The 27,750-nt window shown below is 44.4% G+C and overlaps 1 protein-coding gene across 1 annotated transcript in view; it reads left to right on the top strand.

Moving 5' to 3' along the window:
* Positions 1-27,750, top strand: part of LOC143817695 (uncharacterized) — a 164,823-nt gene that overhangs the window by 40,912 nt on the left and 96,161 nt on the right. Inside the window, exon 6 of the mRNA XM_077299184.1 lies at positions 2,875-3,056. Coding sequence (XP_077155299.1) covers positions 2,875-3,056 — 182 coding nt within the window. The remainder of the gene's footprint in view (positions 1-2,874; positions 3,057-27,750) is intronic.

Here is a 27,750-nt window from a genome sequence, read left to right as displayed (position 1 = left end):
GCTACAGATCGCTTGGAAAACTGTAGCATTCTGCAAGCTAATTACGCTTGCAGAATGCTAAAAAAACGCGAAAAAAACGGAAAAAAAACGCAAAAAAAAAAAAATACGGATTTCTTGCAGAAAATTTCCGGTTTTCTTCAGGAAATTTCTGCAAGAAATCCGCAACGTGTGCACATACCCTTACCGAGAAGCTCAGCAGGGAGGTACTACAACACACAGGTGCTAGAAGGAAGGCTACTGATTTCCACCTGGATAAGGGGACTCTGGATTTGCCTTCAGACCGGCCGGACTCTGCCTACCCTGTGGTCTGTACCCTGGACTGTGGATGCTGAAGCCTCCAGTAAAGGTAAAGAGACTGCAACCTTGTGTCCTGCGCCTTACATCGTTCACCATCACCACCTACACTTCTGGGAAGCCCTGGGGGTACACTTCAACTGTGGGAAGGTATACCATCTAGCTGCCATAACATCACCCCAGCGGACCCCTCACCGCAGCGTCGGTCACCCTGACCGAATACCACAGGTGGCGTCACGAACACTATCCCTTTCAAGACTTTTCCCTTTGAATACGGACGTCCCTAGAGCCACGGACCGGGTCAGCCACCGTGACATCCCCCGAACCGAAGAACCCAGTACCGAGTACCCCATTGCCCTAACGTGGGGGTGATCCACTTTTGCATGCGTTCACATGCGGATGCGTCGTTTCGCGGTTTGCGGCGGTTTCCAGCGAACGCAACATGTTGCATTTTTTGAAGCGTCAAATATTGCGCATGTGGATGATTGCAGGTGATTGCGTAAAAAACCTGCATTACTGTCTATGGGAACGCATTGGTATGCAATGACATGCGTACGCATGCGTTCGATACGATGCGTACTTTAGACTGTGCATGTTTAGAAAATGATGTCACCGCCCCCACCATGCTCTTAAAAAATGCAAACGCATACCAAAACACATTTAAACGCATGCACATGCAGCATTTTTGTTTGCGTCATGCGCAAGATGATGCGCAGGGGTAAGCATGTTTTTGTGCATGCAGATGATACGCTGCGCACAGAGATGCTAATGTGAATCTAGCCTTAGACAGTTATGGAATTTCTCCAACTAAATCTCACATACATCTTAAGACTACATTCACACTGAGCAAATAATTTCCATGATGGATTTCCCTGCAAGTGTATGACAAATCCACAATATGCTGTGTGCAGCATATCATCTGCATGCGCAATGCATGCCAAAACGCATTTAAATGCATGCTTACGCTGCTTTTTTTTATCCGCATCAGCTTAATCATGACGCAAAAAAAAATGCTGCATGTGCATGTGTTTGTATGCGCTTTTGCCTGCGTTTGCATTGTTTATGCGCATGCGTACGGTATTTCCAGGAGGGCATGTCTCAATCCGTTCCTGGACATGCGCAGTCTGAAGTACGCAAGCGCATCGAACGCATTCCCACAGACAGTAATGCGTTGTTTTGATGCATTCATTTGCATGTGCATGCCTGCGCATATTTGATGCCTAAAAAAATGCAACATGTTGCATTCGCCTCACACCGCGAAACGATGCATGCGGATGCATCTGCATACAAACTGATGCCAACGCATGTCCCTGCGTACACAATATTAAATATAACTGTATACACAAGACGCATGCAGATCTACACGCAGGTATATGCTGTGCACAGATACGCTAATGTGAACCCAGCCTAAGAAATGTACGAAGTGGGCTACCAGACAGTGTTACATAGCTACAATTTGTGTGTAACTATAGTGACCCTAGTTTGCTCCGATTGCTGTAGTTTTACCACTTAAATGGCACAATCAATCATCAATCTCTGACAGCAGCATTTAAGTGACGTCAGTGCCAGTCACTCGACTGTGATACAATCAGCCCCCGTAACTCACGCAATCGGCCCCCGTAAGTGCCACCTTGGTGCGCTTTTCAAGCGCACCCACAAGCTCCATAGGGCAACCACGAATGACGCATCCTTCATCGTCCACACAGTGACCTCCATAGCCCTCCTGCTCAGGCATACTTTGCCCTGCCCTGCCGACTTTCCTTCTTGGTCATCATCGCTGTTTGGCCTTTGCCAACGCATGCACACTTAAGTACTTTGCTCTGTCCTCAGCAGGGCACAGTGAAATATGCCTGCACAGCAGCGCGATGGAGTACATTGTGAGAATGATGTAGGGTCAATTAAGAAGAGAGCAGGCACCAGAGCAAGACCACAGACACCGTTCAGACCGAACCGAACCACAGTGATCTATAATATGATGATGGCAATATTTGAAGAGGATAAAAACGTTGATGGGAGTGTTTCACTAATTGACTCTGGTGGTAGGAGACCATCTGCTATGATGTCTCCAATGCAGAGCACATGGAGATGCATTCCTGCTGTTCAATGTGTTTTAGCATACTGACAGAAGTAGCATCAGGGGTCTGTTATACAGCAGTATTGAGCAGTATAGATGGGAATCCAGCTATGACATTAAGTTTCAGTCGGTTTTCTAACGCTGCACTTCCTTCTTCCTTCCCCTTCCCTCTCCATAGAGTATACTAGACTCCATATAGTAAACTATCTGAGTTTCATTAGTGTTTTTGATCAGAGTTTGGTCAGATTTTTCACCAATTTTGTGAGGATCACTTTGTCTGAAAAAACCATGACATGCTCCATAGTCTATAATAGGAAAGTGTTATAACCGTAAGAAAACATGGATAGAATTGAATGAGAAAAACTGACAACTGCATGAGCTGTAATCTGACACCTCACTGTGCTGTCAGTCCTTCTTGTCTTATAGTTTTACATGTGTTCTCATGTAACCTTTTATAAACACCTTTTCTAAACCTATGTATTTTTTGTATCAATTGTTTCACAAAGATGATGACGACCTACTAGATGAACTGAAAAGCATACAAGATATCAACACATCTTCCATTAGCAGGCTAAATAAATTTCAAGAGAAAATTGATAACCTGGAGACAGACCTTTCAGGGGAGAAAGAACTGTGGAGAGCAAGATTTCATGAGCTCTCCCAAGATCAGCAAACTCTGAAAGAGCAGGTAATTTTTATAAAGATATGAAAGGAAGGCTGATATTCACCAGCTAAAAGAATTATTTTTTTAACTAGCTCATCTCTCTCAATGTTTCCAATGTTTTCACTTTATTTCTTCATTAATGTCAATCTGCAAACCAAAGCTATGAAAAAAAGCTTTTTTGTTAAAATAATGGGCCTACAGTGACATATGTGGACTTGAAAAAGTATTCATACCTTGTGAAATCTTCCCCTTTTTTTGCGTCACACCCACAAACTTTAATGTATTTTATTGGGATTTTAGGTGATACACCAACACAAAGTAGAAAACATTTGTGAAGTGTGAAGGAAATAATGCATGGTTTTCTAAATAGTTAAAAATATAAATTTGAAAATTGTGATGCGTATTTGTATTCAATGAAGAGAAGGAATATAAACCAGCTCACCCGTGATGCATAAGCTGAGTTTCAGGAGCACGCACCCGCTGTGTCCAGGCGTGTTGAATCCAAAAGAAAAAAATGTCCAGCTTCAGCGAATCAGTGAAAAAAAGGTTTCTTTATCCACAAACTTAAACATGGAGGATACAAACTTCAGCACAAACCATATGGGTAAGAATCTCAATGCGCTTCTGGAGGCTAAGCTCCTTTAATCATGTCATGATTCGGTGAAGCTGGCCATTTTTTTTCTTTTGTATTGTATTCAGCCCACTGTAGTGTGATACCCCATAAGTAAAATCCTGATTGACCAATTTTCTCCAGGAGTCACGTACAGGTGCTTCTCACAAAATTAGAATATCAAAAATTAAATTTATTTCAGTTCTTCAATACAAAAAATGAAACTCATATATCATATAGAGTCATTACAAACAGAGTGAGCAATTTCAAGTGTTTATTTCTGATAATGTTGATGATTACAAGTTAGAGCAAATGAAAAGCCCAAAAGTCATTATCTCAGTAAATTAGAATACTTTATAACACAAGCTTGAAAAATTATTTGAAAATCCGAAATGTTGGCCTACTGAAATGTATGTTCAGAAAATGCACTTAATACTTGGTTGGGGCTCATTTTGCATCAATTACTGCATCAATGCGGTGTGGCATGTAGGCGATCAGCCTGTGGCACTGCTGAGGTGTTATGGAAGCCCAGGTTGCTTTGATAGCAGCCTTCAGCTTGTCTGCATTGTTGGGTCTGGTGTCTCTCATCTTCCTCTTGACAATACCCCATAGATTCTCTGTGGGGTTAAGGTCAAATGAGTTTACTGGCCAATCAAGCACAGTGATACTGTTGTTTTTAAACCAGGTATTGGTTCTTTTGGCAGTGTGGACAGGTGCCAAGTCATGCTGGAGAATTAAATTTCCATCTCCAAAAAGCTTGTTGGCAGAGGGAAGCATGAAGTGCTGTAAAATTTCCTGGTAGACGGCTCTGCTGACTTTGGTCTTGATAAAACACAGTGGACTTACACCAGCAGATAACATAGTTCAACCATCACTGATTGTGGAAACTTTACACTAGACCTCAAGCAGCTTGGACTGTGTGCCTCTCTGCTCTTCCTCCAGACTCTGGGACCTTGATTTCCAAATGACATGAAAAATATACTATCATCTGAAAACAACACCTTGGACTACTGAACAACTGGCATTGTTTATTGGTCATGAGTGGCTTGACAGAAAGAACGTGTAGCCTATGTCCTGGATACGTCTTTGTGTGGTGGCTCTTGAAACCATGACTCTAGCAGCAGTGCACTCCTTGTGAAGATCCCCCAAATTTTTGAATGGACTTTTCTTAACAATCCTTTCAAGGCTGTGGTTATCCCAGTTTCATTGTGCACCTTTTTCTACCACACTTTCTCCTTCCACTCAACTTTCCATTAATATGCTTGGTTACAGCACTCTGTGAACAGTCAGCTTCTTTAGCAATGACCTTTTATGGTATACCTTCCTTGTGGAGTGTGTCAGTGACTGCCTTCTGGACCTCTGTCAAGTCAGCAGTATTCCCCATGATTGTGGAGCCTATTGAAACAGACTAAGGGACCTTTTTAAATGCTTAGGAAGCCTTTGCAGGTGTTTTTTGTAAATTATTCTAACCTACTGAGATAATGATTTTTAGGTTTTCATTGGCTGTAAGCCATAATCATCAACATTAACAGAAAAAAACACTTGAAATAGATCACCACTACCCTCTCATTTTTTCCTGTTTGGCTGTTTGACCCACCTGTCTTCTGATTTGGCTCTACCCATTTGGTGTTGCATGTTGATCATGTTGAAGCTCCCAGACCTCCTTCTCTTGCACTCTGTTTGTAATGACTCTATACATTATATGAGTTTCACTTTTTGCATTGAAGAACTGAAATATCTTAACTTTTTGATGATATTCTAATTTTGTGAGAAGTACCTGTAGTCCACTTTGTGTATTTTCATTATAACTACAGCTATTCTCTAAGGCCTCAGAGGTTTGTTTGAGAGCATTAGGGATCAAACAACATCATGAAAACCAAGGAACACACCAGACAGGTCAGGGATAAAGTCATGGAGAATAGTAAAATATGGTTAGATTATAAAAAATAGCCCAAGCTCTGAAAATCTCATGGAGCACTGTTTAACCCATCATCCAAAAATTGAAGGAGTATGGCACAATTGCAAACCTACCAAAACATGGCCATCTACCTAAACTAACATCCCAACCAAGGAGATCACCAATTAGAAAAGCAGCCAAGATGTCCATGGTCATTTATGGAGCTACAGAGATCCATAGCTCTGATGGGAGAATCAGTCCACTGGACAACTTTTCGTCTTATGCTCCACAAACCTGGCCTTTATGGAAGAGTGGCAAGAATAAAGCCATTTTTTAAAGCAAGCTATAAGAAGTCCCATTTGCAGAAAAAGCTATGTAGGGGACACAGTTAGCGTGTGGAAGAAGGTGCTCTTGTCAGATGACACCAAAGTAGAACTTTTGAGGCTGGAGGAAAACCTGTTAGAGGCTGGAAAAGACTTAAGTCTGGGTCATAAGTTCACCTTTCAGCAGGACAAGGACCCTAACCATGCTGCCAGAGCTACAATGGAATTATTTAGACCAAACATATTCATGTGTGTGAATGGCCCAGTCACAGTTCAGATCTAAATCCCATTGAGAATCTGTGGTAAGACTTGAAAATTGCTTCTCACAAATGCTCTCACTGTGCTGGAGCTAGTTTGTAAGGAAGAATGTGCAAATGTCAGCCTCTACATATGCAAAGCTGGTAGAGACATACTGCTTCAAGTCTTTTGGGGTAATTGAGGCGAAAGGTGTTCCCACAAAGTATTATCTCAGAGGGGCTGAATACAAATGCACATAACAATTCTCAGATATATAGTTTTTAAAATATTTTGAAAAACATGCATGATTTCCTTTACACTTCCCAAGTACTTGCTACTTCTTGTTGGTCTATAACATAAAATCCCCCAGAAATACATTTAAGTTAAATGTAACAAGAAAAAAATGTGGAAAAGTTCACAGGGTATGAATACTATTTCAAATGACTGTATATTGGGCCTTTTATATTTGGCCCATAAGTTAGGTGATTTCCCCAATATATCCAATGAATTTAAGGTCTCACTGTGGTATGAGCCCAATGATTAATTTTAATTCCTATTTGTATTAATTGTTATATTTATCAATTTAAAAGGATGGTAGCATCCGATACAAATTATTGATTAAATCATGTGTTTATTTTAAATGTTTTTCGTTTTAATTTTTGGCAATGTTTTTTCCTATATTACTATCTGAATAAAAATAAAAATATAAATTAGCAATTTTAACACAGGCCACTGGGGTCTTTTTAGACTTTTCCTGTAGTTTCAGGAAACGACACTTGGACATTAGCGACAATGAACAGAAGCTCACTATATCTTTTGTATTGTGGATCAAATCATTGGTGGATCCTGTGTTATCAGCTCTGTATAGAGGTGTTACCTGTCATTGTAAACCTGCCTATGATGATAAGGAGTTTGCTGAAAATGTTTCCTGAAACAACAGGAAATATAAATCCAAAAAAGACACTATGTCCAATGTGGAAATTGCAAGGATAGTTATTTTTTTCAATAAAGATCGTGGTATGAAAAAAAACTCTACCACAATAGCCCAAAGAATCTGATTTAAACAATGTCCTTTTCTGATTATTCCCTGAACCTCTTCCTGACGTGGCCAATGTTTGTTTTTGCCCTTTAGTATTTTCCTCCCCTTCTTCCCAGAGTCATAACTTTTTATTTTCTGTCCACATAGACATATGAAGGCTTGTTTTTTGCGGGCCGAGTTTTACATTTGCATGATATCATTCAGTTTACCACATAGTTTACGGGAAAACTGGAAAAAAAATTTCAAGTGCAGTGAAATTGTGAAAAAAAAATGTTATTCTGACAGTTTTTTGGGGAATTGTTTTTATGGTCTACATTGTGTGGCAAAAATGACTTTGCAATATGATTCTGCTCATCAGTACATTAATGGCGATATCAAACATTTCCTTTTTTATTATTTTAGTGGTGAAAAAGAAAGTTGTAAGTTAAAAAAAATAATAATTTGGAGGAGTTGTGTCGCCATTTCCCAAAACCTGTGACTTTTTTAGGTTAGCTTTAGGTTAGCTCTGTGGAGCTGTGTGAGAACTTATTTTTTGCAGGGCAAGACAATGTTTTTAATGATACCATTTTGGAATAGATATGATATTTTTATTGCTTGTTACAGCATTTTTGTGATATTGCACTGACCAAAAAAAACACTATTTTGTAGTTTTGAATTCTTTTCTGTTTATAGTGTTTAATTAATTAATTATTTAATTAATCGATTAATTATTAATTAATCGATACCACATGTTTATATTTTTTCATGAACTTTATTTTTAATGGGTGAAAAAGGAGAGATTTCAACTTTTATGTTTTTTTTCACATTTTTTTTAAACATTTTTTTTTTACTTTTCACTGCATTTATTAGTCCCCTTGGGGGACTGAACCAGCGATTGTCTTATTGCTTGTACTATATAAAGCAATACCACAGTATTGCTGTATAAAATCACAGTCTCCTTTTAAAGCCCAACCTCAGGAAGGGATTCAAGAGAGCACAGTAATAACAAGCAAGAAGATATTCAACATACTCCCGGCTGTCAGAGCAACCTATGGGTGACCAGTGATCATTTCACGGGAGAAAATGATGGGCTCATAGAACGAAGCTCCCCCATGCCAGCGTGCTGTTAAAGGGAACCTGTCACCCCCCCAGGCGTTCATAACTAAAAGAGCCATCTTGTGCAGCGCTAATGCTGCATTCTGACAAGGTGGCTCTTTTAGTTATTGTTCGTTGCACTGCAGAAATAATCTCTTTTTAAATTTGTCCCTCATACCCCCCTAATCATGAATAAATCATAACAGACTGCGGGGCGGGATCTCGGGTCGTGCGTGCACGCAGGCGCAGTAAGCAAGACATCAAGTGATGTCAGTGGTCGGGCAGCGCAAACTGCGCATGCCCAAGGCAGAATATGACAGCTCAGGTGCCTGGAGAATTGAATAACGCTGAGGAGGCGGTGCCCGGCTCACAGAGTGATGGATGTGGCGCGTCTGGATTACCCCCGTGGCGATTTGAAGGTATTTGAAGGTATGAGGGACAAATTTAAAAAGCGATTATTTCTGCAGTGCAATGAACAATAACTAAAAGAGCCACCTTGTCAGAATGCAGCATTAGTGCTGCACAAGATGGCTCTTTTACTTACTAATGCCTGGGGGGGGGGGTGACAGGTTCCTATTACCTTCTGGGTATGGGGCGAGCTCACCCCGTGAGCCCACTCCATACACCCGCTACGGACTTGCACCATACATGTACGGCGAATGCTGGTAAGTGGTTAAAAGTGAATTTGACAACAGATATAATTTTAATAAATTTTACTTTGAACATTTAAGATTTAGCATCTGATATCAAAATTCTATTCTTGTGTCTCGTAGCACAAATCATTTTATATTTATATGATAAATATATTTAGCAATGTGTGTGTGCTATTCTTAATAAAAATACAGACTATAAGGGTATGTGCACACGTTGCGGATTTCCTGCGGATCCGCAGTGTTTTTTACCATGCAGAAATGCTGCAGATCCGCAAGTGATTTACAGTGCAATGTAAATCAATGAAAAAAAAAAAACAACTGTGTTAATGGTGCAGAAACGCTGCAGATTAAAAGAAGTAGCATGTCACTTCTTTTTTGCGGATCTGCAGCATTTTGTACCCATTCCATTATAGAAATCTGCAGGGGTAAAAAACACAGTTAATCCGCAAAAAATACACAGTAAATCCGCAGCAAATTTGCACAAAAAATGCGTCAAATCCGCACCTGCGTTTTCTGCCTAAAGATGCAGAATCCGCACCATAAATTCCTAAGCCTAATCCGCAAAATGTGCACATAGCCTAATGGTTCCAATATAATTTACTCAACTACTTGGTAATACTCATTCATAACTTTTACTCTTGATTGCTTAAAACACATGCAGGCTCAGACCAGTTGAGCATGCATGTGTTTTTAAAGGGAAATATGCTGCTGCCAGACTCAGCACTAGCTTATTTCCTGCAGCAACAAAGGGTCAGGTGTAGCTTTCGCTTGTTTATCAAACTCATGTTGCTGTCTTTTGCGAGCTTCTTCCATACTGATATCCACAATTTCTTGGGTTTCCACTAGGCGTCTTTGATGAGATGATCGCTCACCCACTCAGTAGCAGGCAGAGGATTAATTTCATTGGAGACAGTCACTCCTAGGGCAAGGTCAGCGGGTAGTTTACCTTGGCGTCCGAACATCAGATAGTATGGGGTGTAACCCGTGGAACATTGCGGGGTATTATTATACACATAGATGAGCCCCGGAAGTAGTGTTGGCCAGTCAGCCTTTCTGTGAGCTGGAATAGCTCTTAGAAAGTTCAGGATGGTTTGACTCATCTTCTCGCAAAGTCCATTGCACTGCGGGTGATATGCCGTAGTCCGGAGCGTCTGACAATTGTAGTACTTGCACAATTCTTGGAAGAGTTGTGATTCAAAGGCGGAGCCTCGATCGGTCAAAATATTCTCTGGGCATCCATAAGGTAACCAGAAGGCTTTCCAGAGGATAGTAGCGGTAGTCTGGGCAGTTAAATCCTTCACAGGGACAGCCACTACATATTTGGTGAAGTGATCAATGATGGTTAAGGCATAGCTATGGCCTGTCCTGCTGGGCTCTACATTCAGATGATCAATGGCTACAATTTCTAATGGATGTCGACTCACAATCGAATGCAGTGCTTTCTGATCAGTTTTCACAGTTTTCCTAGTCACACACGTGTGACATTCCTGGCACCATTTATCAATGTCTCCCCTCATGCCAATCCAATAAAATCACCTACGGACTGTGGCTTCTATTTTTTGCACTCCAAAGTGGCCAGACTGATCATGATAGGCGGTGACAACCATGTCTACATCTCTCCTTGGGATCACAATTTGATGGAGACAACTACCTGTGATGGGATCCACGCTACTGCGATACAGCAACCCTTTCTTCACAAAGAACCGCTTTCGCTGTCTCCACAGATTAATTCATTCAGGGTCAGCATCGCCTCTGCAAATTCTCCCGGGAGGTTTCCCTATGATTAGGAATTCCGAAATTTCTGCAATAACTCCACTTTCAGTCTGTACTTGTACCCATCTAGTTTCCTCTAGTGGAGAGTCTGAACTAAGTCCCTGGGACTGGGAGGCGGAAGTCTCCTGCCAAAGGGCACTGGCCACATTTTGTTGAGCAAATCGGGCGTAAAAGTTCAGCATCTCCACTTCCTCCCAGTGATCTTCATCTGGCAGGGGATCTGAAGTGGTTGGTAATTGGGACAAGGCATCGGCATTTACATTGGACTTCCCAGCATGATACTTGATGATAAAATCGTAGTTAGCTAGTCTTGAGGCCCATCTCTGCTCTAAAGCTCCCAATCTAGCTGTGCTCAAATGAGCAAGAGGATTGTTGTCAGTGTAGGCGATAAATGGAGAGGCAGCTAGATAGTCCTTGAATCGCTCCGTAACGGCCCACATGAGAGCGAGAAACTCTAGTTTAAAAGAACTGTAATTTTGATCATTACGTTCCGCCCCTTTAAGAGATCTAGAGATTACTCGCTCTTTTCCATCTTGCTTCTGACTTAGGACTGCTCCTAGCCCCTTTAGACTGGCGTCGGTGTAAAGACGGAAAGGCTTGCTGTAATCTGGGTAAGCTAGAATAGGTGGAGTGGTAAGTTTTTTCTTGAGATGTTGGAAGGCAACTTTCTGCTCCTTTGTCCAATGACTAATAATAGATCTTTTTCCTTCCTTTTTTGGGTGACCATGTAAAAGTTCTTGCAATGGTGCAGCGATTTGGGCATAGTTAGGTATAAAGCGTCTATAGTAGCCCGTAAATCCCAAGAAACTCTGGACTTCCTTCAAGGTAGTAGGTGTGGGCCAATCCGTGACCACAGCGGTCTTGTCCGGATCAGGTCTCACTCCTTCAGCACTCACAACATGTCCTAGATAGCGCACTTGGGTCTGCGATAAGTAAGACTTCGAAGGTTTGACTTTGAGGCTGTGTTTGATGAGAATCTGCAGAACTTCTGCCAGGTGCTGTAAGTGGTCCTCATAAGATTTTGAGTAGACTATGACATCGTCTAGATAAAGCATCCTTGGATTCCTGGTCGAGCACAACACCACAGCATAGCTTCAGTGTTGGGTTGCAAAATGACAGGATGTACATCACAGATGTGGGCACGGCAGAAGATTACTGAACTGCTGCTGAGCTGACAAAACTTTGATAGTTCTCTGTAAGGCTCTTTGCTCTTCTTGTGAGGCAGTGGGTAATGATTTGCGAAGAGCCTCTAACATTTCTCCATAACAGTTGCACAGGATGTTCATGCCTAGAATTACAGAGGTGTCTGGCTTTTCTGAGACATTTACAACCAGAACTCCCTGTTGTGGAAGTTGGGTTTCTCCTGCACAAATTGTGGGTTCCCAATAGCCTGTTATAGGTACAGACTGTCCATTAGTGGCTATGACATCTAACCACTGATCTGGAGGTTGCATAAGTAGGTTACGGTCCCAATGTCTTTCAAATGTGTCTTTGGTTATGGTGGTGACCTGGGAACCAGTATCTAACAGTGCGGAAAATGGAACTCCATTAATGCGAATGGTCACTTCCGGACGAGGTCCAACATATCTGGAGAACCAAGTAACATTTTTGGGACCTACCATCTGTCTTCCCGATGGGCAGCCCTCTGCCTCGGGGGTTGCTCTTTTAAACGCCTACATTGATGTTCCAAATGTCCAGTTCGATGACAATATCTGCAGATTGGCCTACCCTGCTTGTCAAAACGGTCGGTGAATCTTTTCCCGGATGGAGTTTCATATTCCTGGCTAGTGCGCTTGATGCACCCACAGGGCAGTGGGGTACTCGGTACCGGGTCCGGTCACAAAAGGGGGAATGTCATGGTGGCTGCGACCTGGTCCATGGCCCTGGGCATCAACGCTAAAGGGGTTCATGTTCAATGTTTGTCGTGACACCACCTCGAGTTCGGTCAATAGGGGGACCGACGCTGCATTAGAGGGGTCCCCTGGGGGATGGTGCAGCAGCCCAGATGTTACACTTCCCACAGGTGAAGCTGGGTCCCCAAGGGTCCTATGGTGTGTGACATAGATGGTGTAGCCGGTGAATAAATGGAGGAGACAAGTGATAAGTCTTTACTTGGTTTACTTGTGGGTGACAGGCCACAGTCCAGGGTACCAGGCACGGGTGATGGTGGTCCGGCCGGCTCAGAGGCAAGTTAGAGTTCTCTTTTCCCAGTAGAGGTCCATGAGCCTTCCTACTTGCGCCTTTGTCAGTGAGGTCCTTGCTGCTTTAACCCCTTAAGCCCCAAGGGTGGTTTGCACGTTAATAACCGGGCCAATTTTTACAATTCTGACCACTGTCCCTTTATGAGGCTATAACTCTGGAACGCTTCAACGGATCTTGGCGATTCTGACAATTTTTTCTCGTGACATATTGTACTTCATGGTAGTGGTAAAATTTCTTCGATATAACTTGCGTTTACTTGTGAAAAAAATTGAAATTTGGTGAAAATTTTGAAAATTTTGCAATTTTCCAACTTTGAATTTTTATGCCCTTAAATCACAGAGATATGTCACACAAAATAATTAATAAGTAACATTTCCCACATATCTACTTTACCTCAGCACAATTTTGGAACCAAAATATTTTTTTGTTAAGGAGTTATAAGGGATAAAAGTTGACCAGCAATTTCTCATTTTTGCAACACCAATATTTTTTAGGGACCACATCACATTTGATGTCATTTTGAGGGGTCTATATGATAGAAAATAACCAAGTTTGACACCATTCTAAAAACTGCACCCCTCAAGGTGTTCAAAACCACATTGAAGAAGTTTATTAACCCTTCAGGTGTTTTCCAGGAATTTTTGGAATGTTTAAAAAAAATGAACATTTAACTTTTTTTCACAAAAAATTTAATTCAGCTCCATTTTGTTTTATTTTACCAAGGGTAACAGGAGAAAATGAATCCCAAAAGTTGTTGTACAATTTGTCCTGAGTATGCTGATAACCTATATGTGGGGGTAAACCACTGTTTGGGTGCATGGCAGAGCTCGGAAGGGAAGGAGCGACGTTTGACTTTTCAATGCAAAATTGACTGGAATTGAGATGGGACGCAATGTTGAGTTTGGAGAGCCCCTGATGTGCCTAAACATTGAAACCCCCCACAAGTGACACCATTTTGGAAAGTAGACCCCCTAAGGACCTTATCTAGATGTGTGGTGAGCACTTTAACCCACTAAGTGCTTCACAGAAGTTTATAATGCAGAGCCGTAAAAATAAAAAATCATATTTTTTCACAAATATGATTCACAAATATGATTCCCCCCCAATTTTTTATTTTCCCAAGGGTAAGAGAAGAAATTGGACACTAAAAGTTGTTGTGCCATTGGTTCTGAGTACGCCAATACCTCATATGTGGGGGTAAACCACTGTTCGGGCGCATGGCAGAGCTCGGAAGGGAAGGAGCACCGTTTGGCTTTTCAATGCAAAATTGACTGGAATTGATATGGGACGCCATGTTGCGTTTGGAGAGCCCCTGATGTGCCTAAACATTGAAATCCCCACAAGTGACACCATTTTGGAAAGTAGACCCCCTAAGGAACTTATCTAGGTGTGTTTTAACAGCTTTGAACCCCCAAGTGTTTCACTACAGTTTATAACGCAGAGCCGTGAAAATAAAAATTATTTTATTTTCTTCACAAAAATTGTCTTTTAGCCCCAAGTTTTGTATTTTCCCAAGGGTAACTGTTGTGAATTTGGTTTCTGGGCTCCCCCGGTGGTCACTGGTGGTACTGAACTTGTGTGCTTCATCTCCTCTGTTCACCTGTTTCCATCAGGATGTGGGAGTTTTCTATTTAACCTTGCTCCTCAGTCATTTCTATGCCGGCCAACAATGTTACCAGAAGCCTTTCTGTTGCATGTTCCTGCTCCTAGACTACTATCAGCTAAGTTGGACTTTTAGTCCTAAGTTTGTTTTGCATTTTTGTTCCAGTTCTCTGTGATTTAATATTTCTGAGGCTGGAAGCTCTTGTGAGCTGAAATTGCCACTCTGGTGTCATGAGTTGATATTAGAGTCTTAAAGTAATTTCAGGATGGTGTTTTGAAAGGGTTTTCAGTTGACTGTGTAGTTCCCTTTTCTGTCTTCCTACTATCTAGTAAGCGGACCTCAATTTGCTAAACCTATTTTCATACTTCGTATGTCAATTTCCTCTGAAATCACCGACAATATATGTGGGGGCTACTGTCTGCCTTTTGGGGAAAATTTCTCTAGAGGTAAGTCAGGTCTGTATTTTCCTCTGCTAGGGTCAGTCAGTCCTCCGGCTGGCGCTGGGCGTCTAGGGATAAAACGTAGGCACGCTACCCGGCCACTGTTAGTTGTGCGGTAGGTTTAGCTCACAGTCAGCTCGAGTTCCCATCTTCCAAGAGCTAGTCCTTTTGTATGCTTTACTACGTTCTCTTGCCATTGAGAACCATGACAGTTTGGCCGGCCAAGGGTTAAAATAATTGGCAGAAGAAAGGAGAGAAAAGAAGTCTGCAGAGATTTTTTTTTTTTTTTTTTTTCCTGAGTTTGCTCATTAGTTGATTCACTTGCATCTCTGCTTACTGCAGCCTTCGTCTCTCTCTCCTTCTAATCCTTGAATGGTTCTGATTTCACCTGATAAAAATGGATCAGCAGAGTTTAGCTACAGGTTTGAATAATCTCGCTATGAAGGTTCAAAGTTTACAGGATTTTGTAATTCATGCTCCTATATCTGAACCTAGAATTCCTTTACCTGAATGTTTCTCCGGGGATAGATCTCGCTTCCAGAATTTCAAACATAATTGTAAATTATTTTTGTCTCTGAGATCTCGCTCCGCTGGAGATCCTGCACAGCAGGTCAGGATTGTAATTTCCTTGCTCCGGGGCGACCCTCAGGATTGGGCATTTGCTTTGGCACCAGGGGATCCTGCGTTGCTCAATGTGGATGCGTTTTTCCTGGCATTGGGGTTGCTTTATGAGGAACCTCATTTAGAGATTCAGGCTGAAAAAGCCTTGATGGCCCTGTCTCAGGGGCAAGATGAGGCTGAAATATACTGCCAAAAATTTCGTAAGTGGTCTGTGCTTACTCAGTGGAATGAGTGCGCCCTGGCGGCGAATTTCAGAGAGGGTCTCTCTGATGCCATTAAAGATGTTATGGTGGGGTTCCCTGTGCCTACAGGTCTGAATGAGTCCATGACAATGGCCATTCAGATTGATCGGCGTTTGCGGGAGCGCAAACCTGTGCACCATTTGGCGGTGTCTACTGAGAAGGCGCCAGAGATTATGCAATGTGATAGAATTCTGTCCAGAAGCGAACGACAGAATTTTAGGCGAAAAAATGGGTTATGCTTAGTGTTGAGCGATACCGTCCGATACTTGAAAGTATCGGTATCGGAAAGTATCGGCCGATACCGGCAAAGTATCGGATCCAATCCGATACCGATACCCGATACCAATACAAGTCAATGGGACTCAAGTATCGGACGGTATTCCTGATGGTTCCCAGGGTCTGAAGGAGAGGAAACTCTCCTTCAGGCCCTGGGAACCATATAAATGTGTAAAAGAAAGAATTAAAATAAAAAATATCGCTATACTCACCTGTCCGACGCAGCCGGGACCTCAGCGAGGGAACCGGCAGCGTTGTTTGTTTAAAATTCGCGCTTTTACTTGGTTACGTGAATTCCCGGCTTGTGATTGGTCAGGGCGGCCATGTTGCCGGGACGCGGACCAATCACAGCAAGCCGTGACGAAATTACGTCACGGCTTGCTGTGATTGGTCCGCGTCCCGGCAACATGGCTGCCATTAACCAATCACAAGCCGTGACGTCACGGGAGGCTGGACTTGCGCACTTTTTAAAAAACGCGCGTGTCCAGCCTCCCGTGACGTCACGGCTTGTGATTGGTTAATGGCGTCCATGTTGCCGGGACGCGGACCAATCATAAGCCGGGACGTCACTGGAGGCTGGACACGCGCGCTTTTTAAAAAAACGCGCAAGTCCAGCCTCCCGTAACGTCACGGCTTGTGATTGGTTAATGGCGGCCATGTTGCCGGGACGCGGACCAATCACAGCAAGCCGTGACGTAATTTCGTCACGGCTTGCTGTGATTGGTCCGCGTCCCGGCAACATGGCCGCCCTGACCAATCACAAGCCGGGAATTCACGTAACCAAGTAAAAGCGCGAATTTTAAACAAACAACGCTGCCGGTTCCTTCGCTGAGGTCCAGGCTGCGTCGGACAGGTGAGTATAGCGATATTTTTTATTTTAATTCTTTCTTTTACACATTTTTACATTAATGTTGTTTCGATACCGATACCCGATATCACAAAAATATCGGATCTCGGTATCGGAAATTCCGATACAGCAAGTATCGGCCGATACCCGATACTTGCAGCATCGGAATGCTCAACACTAGTTATGCTTCTATTGTGGTGATTCAACTCATGTTATATCAGCATGCTCTAAACGTACTAAGAAGGTTGATAAGTCTGTTTCAATTGGCACTTTACAGTCTAAGTTTATTCTATCTGTGACCCTGATTTGCTCTTTATCGTCTATTACCGCGGACGCCTATGTCGACTCTGGCGCCGCTTTGAGTCTTATGGATTGGTCCTTTGCCAAACGCTGTGGGTTTAATTTAGAGCCTCTGGAAGTTCCTATACCTCTGAAGGGTATTGACTCCACGCCATTGGCTAGTAATAAACCACAATACTGGACACAAGTAACTATGCGTATTAATCCGGATCACCAGGAGATTATTCGCTTCCTTGTGTTGTATAATCTACATGATGTGTTGGTGCTTGGATTGCCATGGCTGCAATCTCATAACCCAGTCCTCGACTGGAAAGCAATGTCTGTGTTAAGCTGGGGATGTCAGGGGACTCATGGGGACGTACCTTTGGTTTCCATTTCGTCATCTATTCCCTCTGAGATTCCGGAATTTTTATCTGATTATCGTGACGTTTTTGAGGAGCCTAAACTTGGTTCACTACCTCCGCACAGAGATTGCGATTGTACTATAGATCTGATTCCGGGCAGTAAGTTTCCAAAGGGTCGTTTATTTAATCTATCTGTGCCTGAACATGCTGCTATGCGGGAATATATTAAGGAGTCCTTGGAAAAGGGACATATTCGTCCTTCGTCATCTCCCTTAGGAGCCGGTTTTTTCTTTGTATCTAAAAAAGATGGCTCTTTGAGGCCGTGTATTGATTATCGGCTTTTGAATAAAATCACGGTTAAATATCAGTATCCTTTGCCATTGCTTACTGATTTGTTTGCTCGAATAAAGGGGGCCAAGTGGTTCTCTAAGATTGATCTTCGTGGGGCGTATAATTTAGTGCGAATTAAGCAGGGGGATGAGTGGAAAACCGCATTTAATACGCCTGAGGGCCATTTTGAGTATTTAGTAATGCCTTTTGGTCTTTCAAATGCCCCTTCAGTCTTTCAGTCTTTTATGCATGACATTTTCCGTGAATATTTGGATAAATTTATGATTGTGTATCTGGATGATATTTTGATTTTTTCGGATGACTGGGACTCTCATGTCCAACAGGTCAGGAGGGTTTTTCAGGTTTTGCGCTCTAATTCCTTGTGTGTAAAGGGTTCTAAGTGTGTTTTTGGGGTTCAAAAGATTTCGTTTTTGGGGTACATTTTTTCCCCCTCTTCCATTGAGATGGACCCTGTCAAGGTTCAGGCTATTTGTGATTGGACGCAACCCTCTTCTCTTAAGAGCCTTCAGAAGTTTTTGGGCTTTGCTAATTTTTATCGTCGATTTATAACTGGTTTTTCTGATGTTGCTAAGCCGTTGACTGATTTGACTAAGAAGGGTGTTGATGTTGCTGATTGGTCCCCTGCTGCTGTGGAGGCCTTTCGGGAGCTTAAGCGCCGCTTTTCTTCCGCCCCTGTATTGCGTCAGCCTGATGTTACTCTTCCTTTTCAGGTTGAGGTCGACGCTTCAGAAATCGGAGCTGGGGCGGTTTTGTCGCAGAAAAGTTCCGACTGCTCCGTGATGAGACCTTGCGCGTTCTTTTCTCGTAAATTTTCGCCCGCTGAGCGAAATTATGATATTGGTAATCGGGAGCTCTTGGCTATGAAGTGGGCTTTTGAGGAGTGGCGTCATTGGCTTGAGGGGGCTAGACATCAGGTGGTGGTATTGACCGACCACAAGAATTTGATTTATCTTGAGTCTGCCAGGCGCCTGAATCCTAGACAGGCGCGCTGGTCGTTATTTTTCTCTCGGTTTAATTTTGTGGTTTCTTACCTACCGGGTTCTAAAAATGTGAAGGCGGATGCCCTTTCTAGGAGTTTTGAGCCTGACTCCCCTGGTAATTCTGAACCTACAGGTATCCTTAAGGATGGAGTGATATTATCTGCTGTTTCCCCAGACTTGCGACGGGTCTTGCAGGAGTTTCAGGCGGATAGACCTGATCGTTGCCCGCCTGGTAGACTGTTTGTTCCGGATGATTGGACCAGTAGAGTCATCTCGGAGGTCCATTCTTCTGCGTTAGCTGGTCATCCTGGAATCTTTGGTACCAGGGATTTGGTGGCTAGGTCCTTCTGGTGGCCTTCCCTGTCGCGAGATGTGCGAGGTTTTGTGCAGTCTTGTGATGTTTGTGCTCGGGCCAAGCCTTGTTGTTCTCGGGCTAGTGGATTGTTGTTATCTTTGCCTATTCCGAAGAGGCCTTGGACTCACATCTCCATGGATTTTATTTCTGATCTCCCTGTTTCTCAGAAGATGTCTGTCATCTGGGTGGTGTGTGACCGTTTCTCTAAGATGGTCCATTTGGTCCCCTTTCCTAAATTGCCTTCCTCATCCGAGTTGGTTGCTCTGTTTTTTCAAAATGTGGTTCGCTTGCATGGTATTCCGGAGAATATCGTTTCTGACAGGGGAACTCAATTCGTGTCTAGATTTTGGCGAGCATTCTGTGCTAGGATGGGCATTGATTTGTCTTTTTCGTCTGCTTTCCATCCTCAGACTAATGGCCAGACCGAGCGAACTAATCAGACCTTGGAGACTTATTTGAGGTGTTTTGTGTCTGCGGATCAGGATGATTGGGTTGCCTTTTTGCCCTTGGCGGAGTTTGCCCTCAATAATCGGGCTAGTTCTGCCACCTTGGTTTCTCCTTTCTTCTGTAATTCGGGGTTTCATCCTCGTTTCTCTTCCGGTCAGGTGGAGTCTTCGGATTGTCCTGGAGTGGATGCTGTGGTGGAGAGGTTGCATCAGATTTGGGGGCATGTGGTGGACAATTTGAAGTTGTCCCAGGAGAAGACTCAGCAGTTTGCCAACCGCCGTCGTCGTGTTGGTCCTCGTCTTTGTGTTGGGGACTTGGTGTGGTTGTCTTCTCGTTTTGTCCCTATGAAGGTTTCTTCTCCTAAGTTTAAGCCTCGGTTCATCGGCCCGTACAAGATATTGGAGATTCTTAACCCTGTGTCCTTTCGTTTGGACCTCCCTGCATCTTTTTCTATTCATAATGTCTTCCATCGGTCATTGTTGCGCAGGTATGAGGTACCGGTTGTGCCTTCCGTTGAGCCTCCTGCTCCGGTGTTGGTTGAGGGTGAGTTGGAGTACGTTGTCGAGAAGATCTTGGACTCCCGTGTTTCCAGACGGAGACTTCAGTATCTGGTCAAGTGGAAGGGCTACGGTCAGGAGGATAATTCTTGGGTGACAGCCTCTGATGTTCATGCCTCCGATTTGGTCCGTGCCTTTCATAGGGCTCATCCTGATCGCCCTGGTGGTTCTGGTGAGGGTTCGGTGCCCCCTCCTTGAGGGGGGGGGTACAGTTGTGAATTTGGTTTCTGGGCTCCCCCGGTGGTCACTGGTGGTACTGAACTTGTGTGCTTCATCTCCTCTGTTCACCTGTTTCCATCAGGATGTGGGAGTTTTCTATTTAACCTTGCTCCTCAGTCATTTCTATGCCGGCCAACAATGTTACCAGAAGCCTTTCTGTTGCATGTTCCTGCTCCTAGACTACTATCAGCTAAGTTGGACTTTTAGTCCTAAGTTTGTTTTGCATTTTTGTTCCAGTTCTCTGTGATTTAATATTTCTGAGGCTGGAAGCTCTTGTGAGCTGAAATTGCCACTCTGGTGTCATGAGTTGATATTAGAGTCTTAAAGTAATTTCAGGATGGTGTTTTGAAAGGGTTTTCAGTTGACTGTGTAGTTCCCTTTTCTGTCTTCCTACTATCTAGTAAGCGGACCTCAATTTGCTAAACCTATTTTCATACTTCGTATGTCAATTTCCTCTGAAATCACCGACAATATATGTGGGGGCTACTGTCTGCCTTTTGGGGAAAATTTCTCTAGAGGTAAGTCAGGTCTGTATTTTCCTCTGCTAGGGTCAGTCAGTCCTCCGGCTGGCGCTGGGCGTCTAGGGATAAAACGTAGGCACGCTACCCGGCCACTGTTAGTTGTGCGGTAGGTTTAGCTCACAGTCAGCTCGAGTTCCCATCTTCCAAGAGCTAGTCCTTTTGTATGCTTTACTACGTTCTCTTGCCATTGAGAACCATGACAGGTAACAGGAGAAATTCGACCCCAAAAGTTGTTATCCAATTTATCCTGAGTACGTTGATACTCCATATGTGGAGGGGAACCACCGTTTGGACGCATGGCAGAGCTCGAGCTTGGATGGATTGGTCTGCAGGCGTCACGTTGCATTTGCAGAGCCCCTGATCCACCTAAACAGTAGAAATCCCCCACAAGTGACCCCATAGTGGAAACTAGACCCCCGAAGGAACTTATCTAGATGTGTTGTCAGAACTTTGAACCCCAAACTGTTTCACTACAGTTTATAACGCAGAGCCGTGAAAATAAAAAATCATTTTTTTTCCACAAAAATTATTTTTTAGCCCCCTGTTTTGTATTTTTCCAAGGGTAACAGGAGAATTTGGACCCCAATAGTTGTTGTCCAATTTGTCCTGAGTATGCTGATACCCCATATGTTGGGGTAAACCCCTGTTTTGGCACACGGGAGAGCTCAGAAGGGAAGGAGCACTGTTTTACTTTTTCAACGCAGAATTGGCTGGAATTGAGATCGGATGCCATGTCGCGTTTGGAGAGCCCTGATGTGCCTAAACAGTGGAAACCCCCAATTCTAACTGAAACCCTATCCCAAACACACCCCTAACCCTAATCCCAACCATAACCCTAACCACACCCCTAAGCCTGACACACCCCTAATCCAAACCATAAATGTAATCCAAACCCTAACCCAAACTTTAGCCCCAACCCTATCCCTAATTTTAGCCACAACCCTAACGCTAACTTTAGCCCCAACCCTAACTGTAGCCCTAACCTTAACTTTAGCCCCAACCCTAACCCTAACTTTAGCCCCAGCCCTAACCCTAACTTTATCCCCAGCCCTAACTGTAGCCCTAACCCTAGCCCCAACCCTAGCCCCAACCCCAACCCCAACCCCAACCCTAGCCCCAACCCTAGCCCTAACCCTAGCCCTAACCCTAGCCATAACCCTAGCCCTAACCCTAGCCCTTTTTTTACGGTGTTCACTGAAGGGGTTAACTAGTGGGACAGTTTTATAGGTCGGGTCGTTACGGATGCGACGATACTAAATATGTGTACTTTTATTGTTTTTTTTTTATTTAGATAAAGAAATGTATTTATGGGAACAATATATATATTTTTTTTTTCTTTATTTAGGATTTTTTTTTTTTTTACACATTTTAAATTTTTTTAAAACTTTTTTACTTTGTCCCAGGGGGGACATCACTGTATAGTGACAGATCGTTGATCTGACACTTTGCAGAGTACTGTCAGATCAGCGATCTGACATGCCCTGCTCCTGACTTACCAGCGCCTGCTCTGAGCAAGCACTTGGTAAGCCACCTCCCTGCAGGACCCAGAAGTAGCCCCGCGGCCATTTTGGATCCGGGGCCTGCAGGGAGAAGACGCTCGGTACAAGGTGAGCACATCGCCTTGTACCGATCATCTCAGGGAAGCACGCAGGGAGCCCTCTCCCTGTGCGATGCTTCCCTGTACCTCCGGAACACTGCGATCATGTTTGATCGCAGTGTGTCGGGGGTTAATGTGCCGGGAGCTGTCCGTGACCGCTCCTGGCACATAGTGCTGGATGTCAGCTGTGATAGTCAGCTGACACCCGGCCGCGATCGGCGTATGACGTACTATCCTGTCACTGGGAATTAAGTCCCAGGTCACCTTGACGGGATAGTACGTCATATGGGATTAAGGGGTTAAGATTCCTACAAGGTCCTCCAGTTTCCCCCTGTCCTGGGACAGGTAACTGCATGACGGGCAGCTTGATCCTTTTTTTAGGGACTCTCAGATGCCCCGGGCACCTCAGGTGCTGCTGCATCTCAGGCGTGGTGCGGGCATGAGATGTATAGTGTTGTGCCCTCCGGTTCTGCTCCGTGTCCTAGAGTCCACGTAAGCCTCGGGTTCCCGGATTCTTGCACTTTAGCTCTGAGGGTGCCCTGCCACAGTTTCCTTCTGAGCTCTGTCTCTCTCCTGTGCTCCTTCCCTTCCGGCTGCTTCACATGCAACCCAACAGGTTACTCCTTCCCAGAGGCTGCAGCTCCTTCGTGGCTGCCAGGCCTCTCTCTCTCCACTGCACTGCATCTCTCCTAGACGTCTGCTCTCCTTGGTCTCCCAGGACCAACTAACTAGCTCCTCCTCCAGGTCAGGAAACATAAAGCATAGGGAAGCTCCAGGTCTTGAGCTCCCCCTCCTGGCCTGGATTCAGAATGTGTTACATGTGTGTGCCTTACCTGGTGAAGAGAACTCCTTTGCCTCTGAGCATGACATCACCTTCCCCGAAGGAAAAGCAACATCACAGCAGCAACCAGTAACCTGGGTTAATGGGCCCCCCATTAACACCAGTACTCCCAGACTGGGAAAAGAAAAACAGCATTACAGGTTAAAGACAAATTTTGGATATGCATATCGACAGGTGAAACTTGTTAAACTTGAGCATCCCTTTATGGGAGGTACAGTTTTTGAACGTTGCATAACATAACAATAAAATAACTTTTTATTACAAGTACACACAGGTTAAAGTGCAAACTTTGAAGTGAACAAGGCGCATTGACCAGTCCTGGTCTCTGCCGCGACAGGTACTTTTGCTCCAGTCCTGAAAAGCAAAACAGGTACACATATACACAGTTCCGCTTTGAGTCTGAAAAGAAATCATGTAAACAAGGCAAACAAGGTCCTACTCACACCGGCAAGTGGGCAGAACCAGGGTGCACCTTGAGGGTGCCAAACTATTTATAAAATCAATTTCCAGGGAAACATCTTGTCCATAAATTCTGCAAAGGAAAAGGCATCAAAACAACATATTTACAACAATTACTTAACGCAGGTGAATGTCCTTTATTTCTGCTGTTTCCAGGGCAGGTCCTGACATGCACCGCTTCCTGACTGGGGAAGTCTGTTAACACAGGGGTTAGCAGGTGACTCCTTAGAAGGATGTTTAAGTTCCACAGTTTGTGTAGCCTGGGTCTGTGTTTCAGTTCCACTTTCAGTGGCTACACGGTTAAGATCAGGATGTCTATGGCACCGTTTTACATGAAGGGCATAGTATCCCCTTTCTCTGTGGTGCCGGGTATAAGTGACTTTGTCACCAGGGTACAAATCACGGTCAGGGTGTCCTCTTATCAGGTGTGATTCCACATCCCTGTGGTTTACAAACAGTTCTCTTTGGCCAATGTGCTCTCTGATAAATCCCCAACCTCTGTCCAAGTTAAAGGATACTACAGTTCAAGTTCTAATGGGCCCTCTATTGGCAGGTTTAATTAAACAGGATTGAGCTTTAGCTGTTAAACTCTGTTGCTCCATAGCCTCCCATTTAGCTTTACGTTGTTGTCCTTCTGTTGCCAGTTTTAGAATCTGCTGTTTGCAGTAGTCCTCTGTTTCAGTTATGGTCACGCTATTAGCTGCAGATTGGGCTTCTACAAGAAATCCCATAATTGTATGGGGATGTTTCCAGTGTAATGTCTCCATAGGTCTACATGCCTTCAGGGGTGATGCTAGTGGGGTCATTGGCTCAGTCAATGTGTCACATTCATCAGTTATGCAGTCCCAAGTCATGGCAGTTGTCACTTGTTTAAGGTTGGCGGGGTGCTAATGGTCCCACTAAAGTGCCTTCAGCTACCGGGGCAGTGAACATACCTGTCTCACCAGTGCCAGTGTCTTGTTTTGCCTTCGCAGGGGTCTGGATATCTGGTTGCTGCTGTGCTTGGTCCACGGGCTGCAGAGCCTGGTGCTGCAGTGTCGTCTCCAGTTGCGGCATCTCGCTTTTCGGTATCTCGCTTTCCGGCTCCGTTGGGGCGGTAGTCGCGAGGTCCTGGTTTTCCATCGGCGGTGTTGTCTCACGTTCCGGCAAGGTTTTGCTTTCTGGCTATGTTGGGGCTGTAGGAGTGGGCTCCGGATCTCCTGTCAGTGGCGTCTTCTCCTCCATCAGCGCGTTGCTCTCCGGCTCTACCGAGGTCGACGGTTTACCTGGTTTACTTGTGGGTGGCAGGCCACAGTCCAGGGTACCAGGCATGGGTGATGGTGGTCCGGCCGGCTCAGAGGCAAGTTAGTGTGACGTATAGTGTAGTGCCCTCCAGTTCTGCTCCGTGTCCTAGAGTCCACGTAAGCCTCGGGCTCCCGATTCCCGGATTCTTGCACTTTAGCTCCGCTCCGCATCAGAATTAAAAATGCATTTTTTTGGAAAAAAACAAGACGTTAACGAGTCACTAAGAGACTATGCTTTATCCTTGCAAGAAGCTTCGAAAGCTATAATACACGTGGAGCCCCAGGAGGCCAGGGTTGCAGACGAAATCCTGAAAGAGCAGTTTATTGAAGGAGCTGCCACGGAAACCCTACACAGTTAGCTAAAAATGTTAGCACTCCAGCATGTACTGTAGACAGCCCCTTCCAGGAATTCAAAGAACTTGCTATTCGGATTTTAGGGAAAGAATTTCACCCAGTGGCTAAAAAACTTGAACTATCTACCATTGCTAGTGATACAGCAGCTCAATCGTTGCATAATTTTCCAAGAAGTAATGTCCTGCTGTCGCAAGCCCCCAATTGCAGGCTCCAAATACTAATGCTATGATAGAAACAGATGGCGGAGTTAGCTAGCGGACTAGCCGACGTCTGCAAGAAAATAGAAAAGCTAGAGAGCCCGCCACTAGAATCTACGCCCAGAACCCAAATGGAATTCCCTGCTGACCGTGAAGCACCCCGGGTTACCGGTTGCTGCTGTCATGTTGCTTTTCCTTCAGGGAAGGTGATGTCATGCTCAGAGGCAAGGGAGTTCTCTTCACCAGGTAAGGCACACACATGTAACACATTCTGAATCCAGGCCAGGAGGGGGAGCTCAAGACCTGGATTCAGGGGAGCTTCCCTATGCTTTATGTTTCCTGACCTGAGGAGGAGCTAGTTAGTTGGTCCTGGGAGACCAAGGAGAGCAGACGTCTAGGAGAGACGCAGTGGAGAGAGAGAGGCCTTGCAGCCACAAAGAAGCTGCAGCCTCTGGGAAAGAGTAGCCTGTTGGGTTGCATGTGAAGCAGCCGGACGGGATGGAGCACAGGAGAGAGACAGGGCTCAGAGGGGAACTGTGGCAGGGCACCCTCAGACCTCAAATATGCTTTCTAACTGCTCCAGAATTTGTTCTACAGTCCTTTTCTGAACTTTGGGCCAAGACTTGATTTCTCTCATAGCTGCACCTTGGAGTTGGCCACTTAGGATTTCCACTTTTTGGTCATTGGTCATTTGGAGCTCCCAAATAATATGGCATGGTGAAAGGCATAAATGCAGTGGAGGCGTTATCAGAAGTGCTGTTGCAGAGAGACTCATTTTCACTTTCATCTGCCATTGTGAGTTTCACTTTTAGAGTAGTGAGCTCTATTACAACAGTCTTAGTAAACAGTTAGAGTACATGCAGGCACAGAAGGTTCATCCTGTTCGTGACGCCATTTTTTGATTTGACGCACCGCCTTGTGAGATGCAGGGCCTAGTATCTCGGAGAATGGTTCAGTCACGGTGACTCCGATGGCTCTAACAATCCCTAGGTTCGGTGGCAATTATAAAAGGGGAGACGATGGATATATGAGACTGTGAGTTATGTTGATGCCCGCAAGGGATGAGGCTGCGGACGAAAGAAGCATACACCCGGGGTCTCGTGCAAATTTGAAAGATGAACTTTACTGAAGACTAGTGTTGAGCATTCCGATACTGCAAATATCGGGTATCGGCCGATATTTGCTGTATCGGAATTCCGATACCGAGTTCCGATATTTTTGCGATATCGGAAATCGGAATCGGAAGTGTGTGGTGCGTATGGTTCCCAGGGTCTGGAGGAGAGGAGACTCTCCTTCAGGCCCTGGGATCCATATTCATGTAAAAAATAAATAATAGAAATAAAAAATATTGATATACTCACCCCTCCGGCGGCCCCTGCTCTTAGCGGTGCCTCCGTTCCTAAGAATGCAGGGAGTGAAGGACCTTCGATGACGTCGCGGCTTGTGATTGGTCGTGTGAGCGGTCACATGAGCGGTCACGCGACCAATCACAAGCTGCGACGTCGTCGAAGGTCCTTAACTCTGCATTCTTATGAACAGAGGCAGACGCTGGGACCGGTGAGAGCCGGGGCTGTCAGAGGGGTGAGTATATCAATATTTTTTATTTTTATTCTTTATTTTATACATGAATATGGATCCCAGGGCCTGAAGGAGAGTTTCCTCTTCTTCAGACCCTGGGAACAATTCCGATATTTTGTGTCCCATTGATATGCATTGGTATCGGGTATCGGTATCGGCGATATCCGATATTTTTTGGATATCGGCCGATCCAATCCGATAACGATACCTTTGCATATCGGAAGGTATCGCTCAACACTACTGAAGACTTGTAACAATTCTTATATTTTTCAATATAACAGTCATGGCTAGCCGATAACATTTTTCTTACAATTGCGACGGTCAAAGCCTTTTCTCGGTCCCGGCCTTGGGAGGATGGTGGTAACTTTTCATTTAACTAACTGTGCTGCATGAAGGGGGCGGATCAAACTGACCTTAATCTGATCGGAGTATCCAGGGAATCTGCTGCGCAGTTCTGCAGTTCCTTCTCTTGTCTCAGCACTCTGTTGCTGTAAGACG

This window comes from Ranitomeya variabilis, chromosome 3, assembly GCF_051348905.1.
Source record: "Ranitomeya variabilis isolate aRanVar5 chromosome 3, aRanVar5.hap1, whole genome shotgun sequence".
In the NCBI taxonomy this organism is placed as follows: domain Eukaryota; kingdom Metazoa; phylum Chordata; class Amphibia; order Anura; family Dendrobatidae; genus Ranitomeya; species Ranitomeya variabilis.
Note: the sequence above shows the minus strand (reverse complement) of the source record. Positions and strands in the feature narration are given on the sequence as shown.